Here is a 14,850-nt window from a genome sequence, read left to right on the forward strand (position 1 = left end):
TGTCATCCTCCCTCCCTCTCCCTGGCACTCCTCCTCTGCCACCTGTCACACGCCACTCCACCCTTGCAATTCCCAGCATTCTTTGCTCCCGCCAGATTTACAAACTCCATGCTGACAAACACAATGCTGTGCAAAAGTCTTGTATCCATCATGCCTTCAGCATCTTGGGTCATCCTGAGTACGTGTAACTGCAGTTCCTTCACATGGCCATTCGGCAGCTGCAATAGAGGCACACTGCACGAGTATAGTTCTCGGGTAAGGGAAGTCTGGCACATCGTGCAGGAGGAGTCTGTCGCTACCATAACTGCCATCTGAATGTTCTAACACCAGCAAGAATATTCAAGGAACTCTGCTTGCCAAACCCTCCTCACACTCTCACAATGGCCTGCTTGCCTTTTACGTGGTGATGTGAACACAAGTTGGTAATAAATGCTTACATGAAAAGCTCTATTAGGCCAATCAGAGAGGCTTTTTTTTAAACTATTAAGCTTCCCACTATTTTCCACTCCCTTCTCAGGAACTCAATGAGCACAGTAACTTGCAACTTAAATATGATTCAGATCATTGCAAATTGAAACTACAGTCAGCCCTCCTTATCTGCGGGGGATTGGTTCCGGGACCACCCCGCGGATACCAAAAAACACAGATGCTCAAGTCCCTTATTTAACCTGTCTCAATGCAGTGGTCTTTAGGACCCGGTGCAGCTCTGAATCCACAGTGTTTCTGTTCACGGAAATAATCACGATCACAATTAAAAATAAAGTGGATGTAATAAAACTATCGGGAAGAGGTGAAACTCCATCGGTCATTGGAAGAGCGTTAGACTACAGCCGGTCAACGATCGGAACAATTTTAATAGAGCATTTGAAAGGCCTGCCCCGATGAAAGCTACAATTATTACTAAGCAAGGCAGTGGTTTAATTATTGAAAGACAAACGTTTTACTAACTGAGGCTACATAATACCGGATGTACCTGTTCCGACTTACAGATGGACTCAGGAACGTAACTGGTTCATAACCCGGGGACTGCCTGTACTTTTAAGTCATCTCTAGATTACTTATAATACCTAATACATTGCAAATGCTATGTAAATAGTTGTTATACCGTATTGTTTAGGGAATAATGACAAGAAGAATGTCAGTACATGCTGAAACAACGAGTGCTGGAGAGAGAACACTTACGGGTTTTCCCGATCCGCAGTTGGTTGAATCTGTGCATAGGAAACCTGTGGATAAGGAGGGCCGACTGTACAGTGTAAATGAAAGACTTGGTTTGGCTCATACCCTGAATGGATTTATAAATGTTAATATCCATTTTTTAAAGAAAATATCTTGAATATTCTTAAATATCTTAAAGATTTGTAAATATCAATTTCTTAAACAAGCTTGATGTATTGCCATCATCTACAGTACTGTGCAAAAGTGTAAGCCACATGTACTGTATATAGCTAGGGTACCTGACTTTTGCACAATACTGTAGTAATTGTATTGCGCTGTACTGCTGCAAGAAAAACAAATTTCATGACGTGTAAGTGATAATGGGCCTGATTCTGATGTGAGTCTCTATTGTGGACTGAGAGTAGGGAGCGGGCAGGGTGAGAGGTATCACAGTTGGGGGGGAAAAGGAGAAGGAAGGGAGCGAGAAGCACCAGAGAGACATTCTGTAATGACAATAAACCAATTGTTTGAAATCAAATGAACTTACCTGGTGTTTCAGCTAGATGCGTCTGCACCTGCGCCATCCCCTGCCACCTGTCCCACACCCCTCCTGCAGCAACCCCCCTCACCATTTTCAATGTCCTTTACTCCCACCAGATTTACAACCCTGTCTGTGCTGCACATTGACAAATACCATACTGTGTAAAAGTACTGTAGTTGATCTGGATGTAGAAGCCTTTATTAATTTGTATTCTAAGACAAAGCTCAGTGAAAATTTTTTAATAATTATTCAAGTTATTTTGTCATTTTTCACTGATGTCAGTGAATGTTAGTCTGCTAACTTCAAACTTGTAAGTACATTCCAGGTTGATTTTTACCTTTCTGTTTTAATAGTCATATTGTCTACCCATGACGCTCCATAATATGAACACCCTGCGATTCATCCCACACAAAGACTACACTGCCAACCGCCTCGTTACTGGCGTACTACAGCTAGCCAGTAATACTTCTCTCATGTTAGATGAGACCTTATTGGAACAAGGGCAGCTGGACGCTACAGGTCAGAACTGGACTTCACGGAAGATCTATCTGCTTGCTTACTTTTGCCTTGTTAAAATACTGTGTACAATATATTTTTTTTAAAAAGTAAAATGGTGTTTCTCCTACTTAGAGAATTGGTTATGTTCTCAAATATAATTAGTCAATGTAACAATAATGCTTTTCTGCCCTAACGTCTCCTACCATTAGTCTTATTTATTTTATCACTCACTCACTCAGAGATACAGCACAGTTACTGATCTTTCCAGCCCAAAGAGTCTGTGCCGTCCATTAACACCCATGTAACTAATCAACATACTATCCCGTACATACTTGGAGTGTGGGAAGGAACCAGAGAACCCAGAGGAAACCCACGTGATGACAGCGAGAACCTACTCTTTTTTTGTTTTTTATTTGTTTATTGAGATACAGCACGAGCAGGTCCTACCAGCCCTTTGAGCTGCACTGCCCAGCAATCCCCGACAAACCTTGATTTAGCCCTAGCTTAATCACAGTACAGCTTACAGTGACCAGTTAACCTTCTAACTGGTGAGTCTTTGGACTGTGAGAGGAGACCAGAGGATCTTGAGAAAGAAACTTTCACAAGAGTAATGATTTGAGAGCTAATTCAACCTGGTAGCTTTGTCAGATAAATTAAATCTGTGTGATTGCCTAATAATCAGAAGCAGATTTCTAATAATCCCCGCAAGGCAAGAGCACATAGTGAGCATATGTTAGTGGTGCCCAGCTTGGCTGAAATTCCACACTGATGTTGGTTATAGACTGGATGCAGTCTACAAATATCTAGTGGAATGAAAATGTTCTGAAGTTTCATCTGTCATTTTGCTGTTTCCTCCCACAGCCCAAAGATATAGCATTTGGTGGGTTAACTGGTCATTGTAAGTTGTCTCGTGATTAGGCTAGGGTTAAATCGGGGGCTGCTGGATGGCACAACATGAAGGGTCAGAAGGGCTATTGCTTACTGTAGTGGTCACCAACCTTTTTAAGCCTAAGATCCCCCCACCTCGGCCTTAGTGAAAGGCAAGATCGACCTGCTAAATCGTTTAGACACACGCATGCGCACCAGGCAGAAGGGACCAGAAGTGGAGCCTGCAGTCCTGGAAGCGGTCTACCTTTGCAGGCGGCTTTCCGTAGTGGGAGTGTTGCTATGTTACCATTATCTTAATTGGTATTACTTATTTTTATTATGCTCACATTCCAACACCTTTAATTCTATGTTTCATTATTTAATTTTATTTCAACACGAAAAATAAATGAATAAAAATTGATTGTTGCACTCAGTGTGATGACTGGGGCTGAATACGTTCTGCTAGTTCTCCGAAATTTGGCTCATAACTACAGACAGCCAGTTTGAGACAGTCTGTGAGGTGTCTGTCAGTAAGACAACTCCTGTACTTAGATTTAATAATTTTCATGTGTTGCAGCACAGCGCCCTCACAGACTGAATATTTGAATGGACAATTTCCTTTGTTAGACTGAATGTTGAATCGGCCACGTTTTTCAAGTGTTTTGTATTGGTAACCTGTTACTGAGACATGAGTATAAGTTAATGACACCACTGTTTTTTGTTTCTCAGTTCTTTTGTATTTGGGGAATGTTAGAATTTAAAGGGGGAGAAGTGTTGTAATGTGAGCATTATAAAGATAGGCTGATGCCGATTAGGGTAATGGTGATGTAGTGGTGCTCCCGCTGCGAAGAGCTGTTTGTGGGGAGAGGTTGTTTCCGGGGTTGTGGGGTTTTGCTTCCAGTCTTTTCTGCCCAGTGTGTATTTTTCTGGCGGTTTTTTGGGACCTACTGGGAAAGTCTCAAAGATCGACCGGTCGATCACGATCAACTGGTTGGTGACCACTACCTTACTGTATGTTTTTTTTAAAAGTCACTTCAGGACCACCATTCGATCCAACTTCTGACTTGTCCTTTTTTATAAAGTATTTGTATCAATCTTAGTCACTGTTAATGGCCTATCTTTCACAGGAGTTCGAAATGTGACAGCTCTGGGTAATTTAATTACTTGGCAGAAGGTAGACTATGATTTCAACTACCACCAGATGGAATTCCCTTGCAATATTAATGTACTCATCACTTCAGAAGGAAGATCTCTCTTACCGGTGCGTATACTGTTTGGATTTATCCATTCACGTTACAACTTGTGTAGAGTGATGTAAGTCTTTTGGCTTCTGCCCTAAATAATGTATGCTGAATGGCAATAAAGTACCATCAGGTCAATGGCCAAATGCCAATGTAATGTTTCACTAATAATGTGCTAAATTTTAAGGAAAATTCTTGCAAAAATTGAATTGATAGGAATCAGTTTTTTCCTGCAGAAAATTGGATGAATCAGCATCAGGTTTATTATCACTCGCATGTCATGAAATTTGTTGTTTTACGGCAGCAGTGGGTGGTGGTGGGTTGGGGATGTGCCTCTACCAAAGGAGGTGCAAGGGACTCCTTCCCTCTGCTAGCCTGTAGGTCCCCCTTGGGCAAGGTGAAACACCTGCTTAGCTCCCCATTTAGGATCACATGAAGCCATAGGAGCAGGTGGTGGGAGGTCGTATGAGCAGCTAGTGCACATCACAAGTCCTTGTTATGCAACCACTGACACCAGGCAGGCCATCTCTGAAGAGTGTTGATTATGGCTTGGGTCACCCCCATCTTGTAAAGACACTGCCCAGAAGAAGGCAACGACCACTTCTGTAGAAAAATTTCCCAAGAACATTCATGATCATGGATAGATCAAGATCGCCCAAGTCATATGACACAGCACATAATGAATAATTGGCAGTAGTATGGTGCAATATACAAAATTATTCAAGTTTTTAAATTTTAAAAAGCGTAAGGGAAGAACAGTGATGTGCTTGTGGACCGTGTAGATCTTCAGGCTCCTTTACCTGCTCTCCAATGGTAGTAAGGCAAAGAGGGCATGTCCCAGATGCTGACCGTCTTTAATAAGATGAATGCTGACTTCTTGAGGCACCACCTCTTGAAGATGTCCTCAATGGCAGGAAAGGTGGCCATGATGGAACTATCTGGGACTACAACTCCATACTAGCCAATGATGCAACCAGCAGCCAGAATGTTCTCCATTGTACATTCATAGTAATTTGCTGTTGTAAGAATTATTCTTTACATCGTGCCATTTACAAATATTAGTATCCACACTAGTGGAGACAAAAAGCCCTAAAGTTTTATTTTCAGTGAAGGGGGAAAAAAATCACCTACAAACTTGACTACGGCCTATATTTTTGAACATACTGGAATTGACGTGGTCTACGTAGACTTTAGTAAAGCCTTTGCCAAGGTCTTTCGTAGAAAGCTTTCCAAAAAGTAAAAGCATATAAGATCAAAGACAAGTTGACAAATTGAATTCAAAGTTGGTTTGATAGTAGGAAAGGTATTGTGATTGGATACCTGAGATCTGTTTATAACAGGGAGGTTAGCCTTAGTAAATTTGCAGATTGTATGAAAAATTTGTGGTGATGTTGGTGTTGAGTATAGTCTTGTGTAAAAGTGATATTGATCAGATGGATCAATGGCACGCTAAACCAAATGTTGGTCGAAGGGTTTGGTGTGGATGAGTTCTTGCAGTTTGGCCATTCACCTCCCAGAAATGAGATGCAAGTGAAGACGCATTGTTCTGCCAACTGCTGTCTGGAAATGGTTGTGATTAATGGGTTTGGTGTGCATTGTCGTGATATTGTAACCACATAGATATACTCTGGCCAGTTTATTAGGCACACTTGCTTGTTAATGTAAATATCTAATCAACCAACCGTGGCAGCAAGTCAATGCATAAAAATTTGCTGACTTGGTCAAGGGTTCAGTCGTTAAAACCAAACATCAGAATGGGGAAGAAATGTGATCTAAGTGGTTGGCTGTGGAATGATCGTTGATGCCAAACTGGGCGGTTTGAGCATCTCAAACTCTTACTTTCCTTGGATTTTCAAGCACATCAGTCTCTGGTGTTTACAGAGAATGGTGCAAAAAAACAGAAACACCTTGTTAATGAGAGATGGCCTGACTGGTTCAATCTGATGGGAAGGTGACAGTATCTCAAATAACCATGTGATGTGCATAACATCTCTGGATGCACAACACGTCGACCCTTGAAGTGGGTGGGCTACAGCAGCAGAAAACCATGAATATGCACTCAGCGGCTGCTTCATTAGGTGCTGCAGGTAACTATTAAAATACATCATGTTCAATCATGAATGTGTAGCATACCGTGCTGTGTTACCATACCAGGTACACCTACATTGCTAGATCACATTGTTATTAAGTTACTGTGAGGCAGAGTTTGCTTGAATTCACTGCTCTGCAACCCTGTGGCTCTGGGAAATTCTTCTTTAAGTGGCCTATTTCTCTTTTATAGTTTGACTGCCAAGTCCACTTACAAGCTCAGGTGGTTCCTGCAAACATGGAAGAATACATGACCAATTTACTGACAGCCTTGCTGCCCTCCATGTTGAAGAAATTTCGCATTTACTTGAGTTTACTTCGGCTAATGGACTACAGTATATCGGATGAAGTGACCAAGGTATAAAATGTTTTTGTATATCTGAACAATTTTTACTTTTGCTCTGAAATGTGGTTCAATTTTTAATTATCTAAATTCTAGGCAGTAGAGGAAGACTTTGTGGAGATGAGAAAGAGTGATCCACAAAGCATAACTGCAGAAGATCTCCATCAGTTACTCGTTGTGGCAAGGTAGGCTGTGTGTGGATTGGAAATGCTTTGGTTGGTCAGTGAAAACATTATAAATGTTTTATAACAGACATCAAATAGTTATCTTAATTTTTCCTTTAATATTTTAATTTCCTAGTATTGCTTCACTCAACTTCACTTGCCCCATCATTGAAATGTTCCCACAGCCGATGACCTCACTTACAAAGAATCTTCATTTCATGTTCTTTTATTTATTTATTTGCATGTTCTTTTTTAATCTTCTGCACTCTGGTTGAATGCCCGAGTTGGGTGGGCTTTCATCGATTCCGTTATGGTTATTATTCTATCGATTTATTGAGAATGCCAACAAGAAAATGAATCTCAGGATTGTATATGGTGACATATATGTACTTTTACGTTGAACTTGCTAATTATTTTAAATGTTACCTGATGAATTGTAATACTGTAATTAAACAAGTGGATCTGGCAACATGATATACCTTGTAGAGATCATGAGTTAAATTAGTTGTTTTTTTTTTTTGAGGGCCTAACTAGAGAACTTTAAGTCCTCTCTCCCCCTTTTAAAAACTTTCTCCAGTCCCATATTTTCAGCCAAAATTTTTTGATCACCACCTTAAGAGCTTGAGCTCTTCCTCTGAGTTTCAGTCCATAAACTATGAATGTATGGACATGGGTGGATCACATAAGGAATCAAAGTAACACTGGGTGCAGGCTACCTGAAATTTAGAAAATCCATTGGGGTGTAGATTCGCCAGGTATTGTATGTTCTTTTGGCCTTCTGTTTCCACACTAGTGTAGTGGTTAGCGGGATACTATTATAGCTCAGAGTGTCAAAAGTTCAGAGTTCAATTCTGCTGTCCTCTAAGGAGTCTGTACATCCTCACCCAGAAAGTGTGGATTTTCTCCATGTTTTCTAATTTTCTCCCATAGTTCAGAGATGTACCAGTTAGTAAGTTTATTAGTAATTGTAAATTAAGCTAGGGTTAAGTGAAGGGTTGCTGGGTGACAACCCATTCTGTGTTGTAGTTGGAAGTAAAATACATTATAGTATTAAAATTGGTGTAATGTCTGCTGTACATCTGGTGGTGATCGACTGGTTTGCGTACAGTGATTTTCAAGATGTAAATATTCTTAAAATTCCATTGTCTAACCTTTTGTTGCCTGCGTCTGTTTCAAGTGCTAAACACCGATTAATAGCAATATTGGTGCTTTCATTTTGATGTCACATTCCTCTTGCTTAGCCAAGGAAACTAATGACATTAGCAACCAAGTTAGTTAATCCTACAAAGGTATCCAGGCTCAAAATAAGAATTTGAAACCTAGTTTAGAGGGAGAGTGTGTAGTAGGAGTTAAAAGTAAACTAAATAGCACTGTATGTCATAATTTTACAAAACAAAGACCTGTTTTTGTGGTTTATCTGAGTTTGAGAATAATGCTCTTATTTTAAAAATAACCTGTTTTGTAATTTGCCAATAAACAGGTTGGTGTCACTGAGTGCTGGCCAGACAACATTATCACGTGAGAGATGGCAACGAGCAAAGCAGCTAGAGGTTCTTCGCAAAAGTAGAATACAACAGCAAGCCCATTTAAATGGCAATGAGCCTTAATGCCAGGTGTTTTACTGTCAATAAAACTCAACAGAACTTGTGTGCCAGTGGGCTTCATGTAAATTTCCAGAGCTAACATTCCTCCTCAGACCACCTGCCAAATCTGTCAAATTGAGGAAAAAGTTTTTTTCTTCTTTGTAGACCATTTGTATCAAAGTTTCTTAAAAAAAACTTTCTTAACTCTGAATTCTGACAGTTTTAATTCATAATGTACATGTTGCTTGTACTGAAACCTCTGCAGTTTAGTTACGTGCATTCATTTGTGAAAATGTCTTCTACATTCCTTACTGCAATTTCTCAAATACAGGCTATTTTTGTAATTTTGTAAACTGCATAACATTGTACTTGTTCAAAATGGCTTTTTTTTTTAAGAAAAAAGAATGTGAAACAAGTTTCAATTGTTACTTTTTTTTAATTACTAGTCAAATTGTGGGTGTGGTAGACTTCTATTAAGATTTGCACATCTGGATTTAACCTGTAGCTGATGCTGGAGCCACAAGCGGATCAGTTTGTTTACATGAGAGACCTTTGAGTGGATAACTGCTTGATGGGTTAATTTCTGGCATTATTTACCATTTTTATTACTACACCAGACTTCACTGGATATTTAAAATTAATACAAGCTGCCTTCAGATTCTTAGAAACGTTTTTTACATCTATTGTGAAAATTGTTTTTTAAAGATTCACTGAAATTATATATCTGTCATTTCACTGATTTGCTTGTGAGATGTCATATGTGGTAATGTGCTGAAATGATCTGTCCTTTGAGTTATTTTTACTCATTTATGTAGAAAATGCGTCTGATAACAAATGCAGGGCGTAAATTAATGGCTTGGTGTATAAGAATACAGTAATTGATTATGATTGGGTTAAAGCAAAGCTGTAGAGCAGCTTGTGTTATCTCAGTGCCTACATTTCATGTTGTCTTATAACACTCCTGAGTTTTTGCCTTTAATCTAAGTAGATTATGCACCTGCATTATCATGCAGGTGGAATATTATTATTCTCCTTGGACAATAGTAAGAAATACATTGACTGTGATTTACTAATTAATGTTAGATGGACTCACCAGCACCTGAGCAGACATGTTAATAGGAATCCTAGGACTCTTTAGTGCTTTATTGGAATGATCAATTGGTTAAATAATGTTTAATATTCCAATAATAAACTTAAAAGATAAAATTCTCTGCAGCATGCCAGATGTCAGCAGTTTGGGTGAATTCAGTAAATGCAAGACTGTTATCTTTGTTCTCTTCATCAAGCATTTTGAGTCCTTCCTTAAATTCTTATTCTACTTTGATCTAATGATGTAAGATTGCAGATTTGGAGTAATCATCAGCTGCTTGGACCAAGCTACATTAGGGACAGAAGGGGAGATGTGGTCAAGCATTTGGCCTTGCAACCACTGGCAAAAAGGAGCTGTTCAATATTCTTGCTTCATTTAAAGCTTACCTCCAAAAAAAAAAGTTCAGTCTGCCCATCATATTAAAGTCTTGCCCAACTTGTGACCACTTGTAGTGTTTGCAAGATGTAGCAGAATTCTTGAGAATGTCATATTTAAATAAATCTTGGTGAATTATTGCTTTCTCCTAGTAAAAAGGGAGCTGGGGACGAGATGTCCTTTGATAGGATATAGCGCAGTGGAATATGGTGCTTGTCCCAACAACATGCACAAGTCTAGACCTGAGAATATTGTTTCCAAAGAAGGCCCCTTTGTGTACTAGAGATAACAATGTCCTCTGACGCTTTTTAAGTAACTGGCTGTTGCACAGCAGATGAACCTAAGAGTTCTATCAAGAAATTTTTCTTTTTGGGAAGCAAAAAATGTTCTGCATTCAAGTGTTCTTTAAAAAAAAAATCATTTCTCAGTTCTAAGGTCATTAGCTGTGTGCAAGATAGCATTGACAGCTTGTTTGAATTATCAGAAGATATGTGTGTACCAGGAGGGTATGCTTAACTTTGAATAAGTTCAGAGAAAATTTGTAGTTTGTAATGGTTTGAATAGATGGTTTTATACTGAGGCCATTGAATATATCAAACCTGTTTCTCTTCAATTATTTTATCACAGTAGTAGACTTCTTCCCAAATAGATTTGATTGGATTTAAATCAAAGATTAAAATCAAATTGCAGTAATTTAATCATTTTCCTTAATTCAGATAATTGTGTTCTTGGATTATAAATGAGATTGAGAGAGAAAATAATGTACATATGCTATTCAAAGTTGTTACCCTCCTCCTCTAACTTGTATAAGAACCCCCTGAAATTAAAGTGTGGGATGAATGTTTTCCAAAAGGTAAATGAGAATTGCATGTTTTTCAAGATTTTTATATAATGATCTTATCAAATTTGCATTATTGTAAATTTGTTAAATTAATTACATACATACATTTTTGAAAATGTTTCTGGTAATGTGCCCATCCCTTATTCCACTCTAAGGTGCTGGTGAGCTGCTGCCTTGAATGTAACTTCTCCAGTGGTTTTAGAGAACAGATTCCAGACTGAAACCGTGTGATGGTGAAGGATTGTGTATGATTTGCAGCAGCTCCCGTGTCCTTCCTGCCAGGGGTGTATGTTTGGAGCACTCCTGGAAGAGAAGCTTCTGTGGGTTTATTAGTGATTATAGTGTGGCACTTTGTGGGGTAATGAATTCTTAGGATGGTGAATAGAGGTGTCACTGCAACAGATTTTACTGGCTGATGTTGACTACCATTCTGGTCTGGATATGGTATGATCTCAGAGCTTTGATCTGATCTAATGTTTATGAGATAGCATGGGAGGCTTGATAATGTGGTACATGGCTACCCAATTTAGCAAATTAACAGCAAACTACAAAAAGTGAGCTATTAGGACCCCCTAGCTGCTATATGCCAATCCTACATGAAACCCTTTTTTTTTCTGAGCATCCCCATTGCCTTCCCTCCACTCTCCTTATCACTGGGATACATTACAGCCAATTAAAAATATTTAACCAATTAAATAGCATTGGCTTGTTGGGGCAGGGCAACATTATGTAGTCACAGGCAGAGTGTAAATTCCACACACAAGACAAGCACTTAATCTGGGTCAGAGGCAGTAGCACCAACCCCTGTTGTCAAGTTATAATACACCCAAAAGAATGGAGGGTCTTCATGCTGTGGAGATTTGTCCCTGCAGTAAGTCATTTCTGCCTACACTGTCATAGATGGTATAGCTATAACAGGTGCATGGATGGGGTCAAGCAGATTTATTTTGTGTTGGTTCCTACACAATGTTGTGGACACATAGTAATAGCTGTACTTTAATGCTTGGGCATTATCAAGTTGTCATTGAAGTCCTGTAACAGATTATGTTCTGTACTCTTGCTACTGAATATTCAATATGGAGTGTTGAATGATTGGTAATCAAGAAACCATGAGACACTGCAGGAGCTGGAATCAGTTAAGGACTGCCAGAACTAAATCAGAACTAAAGCCAATGATGCTTTTTTGCTGGTGGGGACGAGGGGGTCATTGCTTGTGTGTGGAAGGGGGAGCTTTGGGGTTCTAATATTTAACTCATTCATTCCTTGGGGCACTCTGTTCGGGGATGTTTGCGAAGAAAAAATTTCAGGATGTATATTGTATATGTTTATGACATTAAATGTAACTATTGAAATCTTCTTGGTACTACAGAGCTCCAAACTATGTGCCAATATGCTTCAAGTGCACAAAACCATGAAGTGCAACATGTCATTAAAGATTAATTTTCTGCATTCCCATTTAGATTTCTTTCCTGCAAATCTTGGCACTGTCAGTGACAAGCATGGTGAAAAATTTCGCCAGGACATGGCGGTCATGAAGAAATGCTATCAGGGCAACTGGAATCCATCAATGTTGGTTGATCGTTATTGGACACTTCAGCAAGAAGCCTCAGACACTTGAGTACAAATGAAAATCATCAACAAAACATTTTTAGCTTAGTTGAATTATTGCAAAGCATCAGTGCAGAATACAATTATTAAACATTCAATAAAAGTTCATTTGTTTCTCCAAATTCCTACATGATACAAGTAGTCTGAAATTATATTTGTGTTCAACTTCAACATAAAGAAAAAAAATTTGAGGAAGCAACACTTAGGAAAAAATTTGTTGGCTAGTGTAACAATCAATTGCTTGATATTCAAAAGAAATACAAATCACCTGATGATCTGCTCAAGATACTGACTTCTATTTACCACCAATGCCCAGTGCAGTGATTAGGGAAAGAAAATACGCTAACATCACATTCTTGTAGCATAACTGCTGACTGCAAGCAGTGGTAGCTCGTGGATATGGCATGATTACTGTTGAGAATGAGGTTTGAGCTTGGACCTCCATTGCAAAATCACTCCAGAAAATAAGTAATCGGAATCCTTCACAAACTCACGTATATTGTAGTTACTCGCCTTGTGGGAAAATGCAGGTAGCAGACACTTACATAATTCATTACTGTTTCACTGGCACGTTCTGTAAAATGTAATTTGGATGGAACGTGTATCATTAAGGTTGGAACTGTTACTGGTCGGGTTTTCTTCTTCTGCTGCAGTTTCCCTGGCTACCATTATATTCCACATTGCACCTGTGTAAAATGTTTGAAGAACAGAGGTTTGGTTGATTAAAAACATTGAATATATTCCATTTCAATTGATTTCAATGCACTGATCAATCTCACACTGGTGTTTTCTGATACATTCTCAACATGTATAGACTGATTTCATAGTGAAATTCCCTATGGAAAAGGAAACAAAACCTAACTGGAAATCTTTGGAGAAGGACCTATGTCTGCTTAAACCTCAGCATGGTAAAATAGGGCCTCATTTGGATAACTAGCAAGGTAGCCTGCTACTGCCTAACATGGTGGAGCTGGAAAGAAAAGCACATGTATTTCAAAACTCTTTAATTAGCAGACTGTTTCAGTTCATCACAGCAAATGATATGTGACTTCACACATGCGGTTGTTGTATAATGAGAACATGAATGTTGCAGGGAATGAAGGGATCTGGATCACATGCGAGCAAAAGGAATTCATTGATTTGGCAACATGCTCAGCCTATACATTGTCTTAGGGCATCTTTCTGTGTTCTACTGTCATATCCAATAGAGATTACATTGGGATGAATCGGAGGTCATGGTGAATTGCTTGTGGGTCCTGATGATCTGTAGCCACTGCTTTACTAGGACAAATGATTCATTAAATTCATGGAGGAGTCATTCATTAAAAAATGTTCTGGATAGCACAACTACTCGATGCTGAAAAGCTGCACCCCTGATCTATCTTCAAGACTTTGGGCTGTCAGTGGGCAGATACTTAACAGTTGTAGCTTACTCAATGGAAGTTCCAGTTTCCTGTGACAAATCTTCATGGTGTGGAGGAGAGGAGGATGCTGGCCCTAGCATGAATGGTTTTCAGTACTCAACGGCCCAAGTTTGGATGCCATTACATAATTGGATTACTTGTAGCAGATGGACAGGAACACTTCTACTGACAGAAAGAGCAATTGTTAATGAAGCAGCAGATGACGTTTGGACCGAAAGGATCATTTACCCTCTTCTGGGGGCTTCTTTTCCCCTTTGACTCCAGACATTGGACCTTGTCCTCCCATTCTCCAATGACTACTTCCACTTGAACTCAGTGCGAGTGTGGTATTATATGACCAAATTCAGTGCTGGTGTTGCAATTCATGTGATTTCAAAAGGGCAGGTGAGTAGGGTTCTTTAGGTTGTCATAGCTGGAGGGGATTTGGGTGGGTGGGTAGTGGAGACAAGTTCCCACTGACCTGTGTCTCAGATGGCCTCTGACAACCAAGCCCAGCTCCTGGCCTTCATGTGCAGCTTAGCTACTAAGGCCAACGGAATAATTTCTACTGACGGGAGATGGGGCAAAAGCAGGTTACTGGTGTGTAAAAAAAAAACTTTGGGTGGATGGGGCTCATCAGCCATGGTTGGCAATTCATCTAGAAGAAAAGCTCTGATCTCAAGCCTCCCCTATCTTGCAGCTTTACCCACTGATGGGAAAGGCTTTGGCAGTAACTCCTGAAGAAAAATCCAGAGCTCGAGCCCCTAAGGCAGTCCTACATTGAGTTCAACACTGACTGGCAACTCCTGCGACGCCGCTGGTGCCGAACTGTCTCAGTCTCTGCCGTTCCTTTCGGTTCATCAGCTGTTTGGAGAGGGGAAGCCTACTGCATGGGCATCAGCTTGCTCTCCACATTGTACTGCCCTCACTTCTGTATCACAGACAGCTAGGGTGTAACATCCATGGTTGACCCCAACCAACTGAGGGCCTCCAGTGAGTAAACATTTTAATAACTTACCCACATGGAAAGAAAGGAAATAAGGTCAACAG

The 14,850-nt window shown here is 39.7% G+C and overlaps 1 protein-coding gene across 2 annotated transcripts in view; it reads left to right on the forward strand.

The window, feature by feature from the left end:
* The window catches only part of mcmbp (minichromosome maintenance complex binding protein), a 41,761-nt gene extending 28,624 nt beyond the window's left edge, over positions 1-13,137 (forward strand). Inside the window, exons 12-17 of one of the 2 annotated variants that reach the window (XM_073027707.1) lie at positions 2,053-2,218; positions 4,192-4,325; positions 6,587-6,751; positions 6,833-6,921; positions 8,381-8,513; positions 12,250-13,137. In XM_073027707.1, coding sequence (XP_072883808.1) covers positions 2,053-2,218; positions 4,192-4,325; positions 6,587-6,751; positions 6,833-6,921; positions 8,381-8,507 — 681 coding nt within the window. In that variant the 3' untranslated portion in view covers positions 8,508-8,513; positions 12,250-13,137. Of the gene's footprint in view, positions 1-2,052; positions 2,219-4,191; positions 4,326-6,586; positions 6,752-6,832; positions 6,922-8,380 lie in introns of both variants that reach the window. The other variant, XM_073027706.1, reaches the window with a different exon arrangement.
* The last annotated feature ends 1,713 nt before the right edge of the window (positions 13,138-14,850 follow it).

Source organism: Hemitrygon akajei, chromosome 23, assembly GCF_048418815.1.
Source record: "Hemitrygon akajei chromosome 23, sHemAka1.3, whole genome shotgun sequence".
NCBI classification, from domain to species: domain Eukaryota; kingdom Metazoa; phylum Chordata; class Chondrichthyes; order Myliobatiformes; family Dasyatidae; genus Hemitrygon; species Hemitrygon akajei.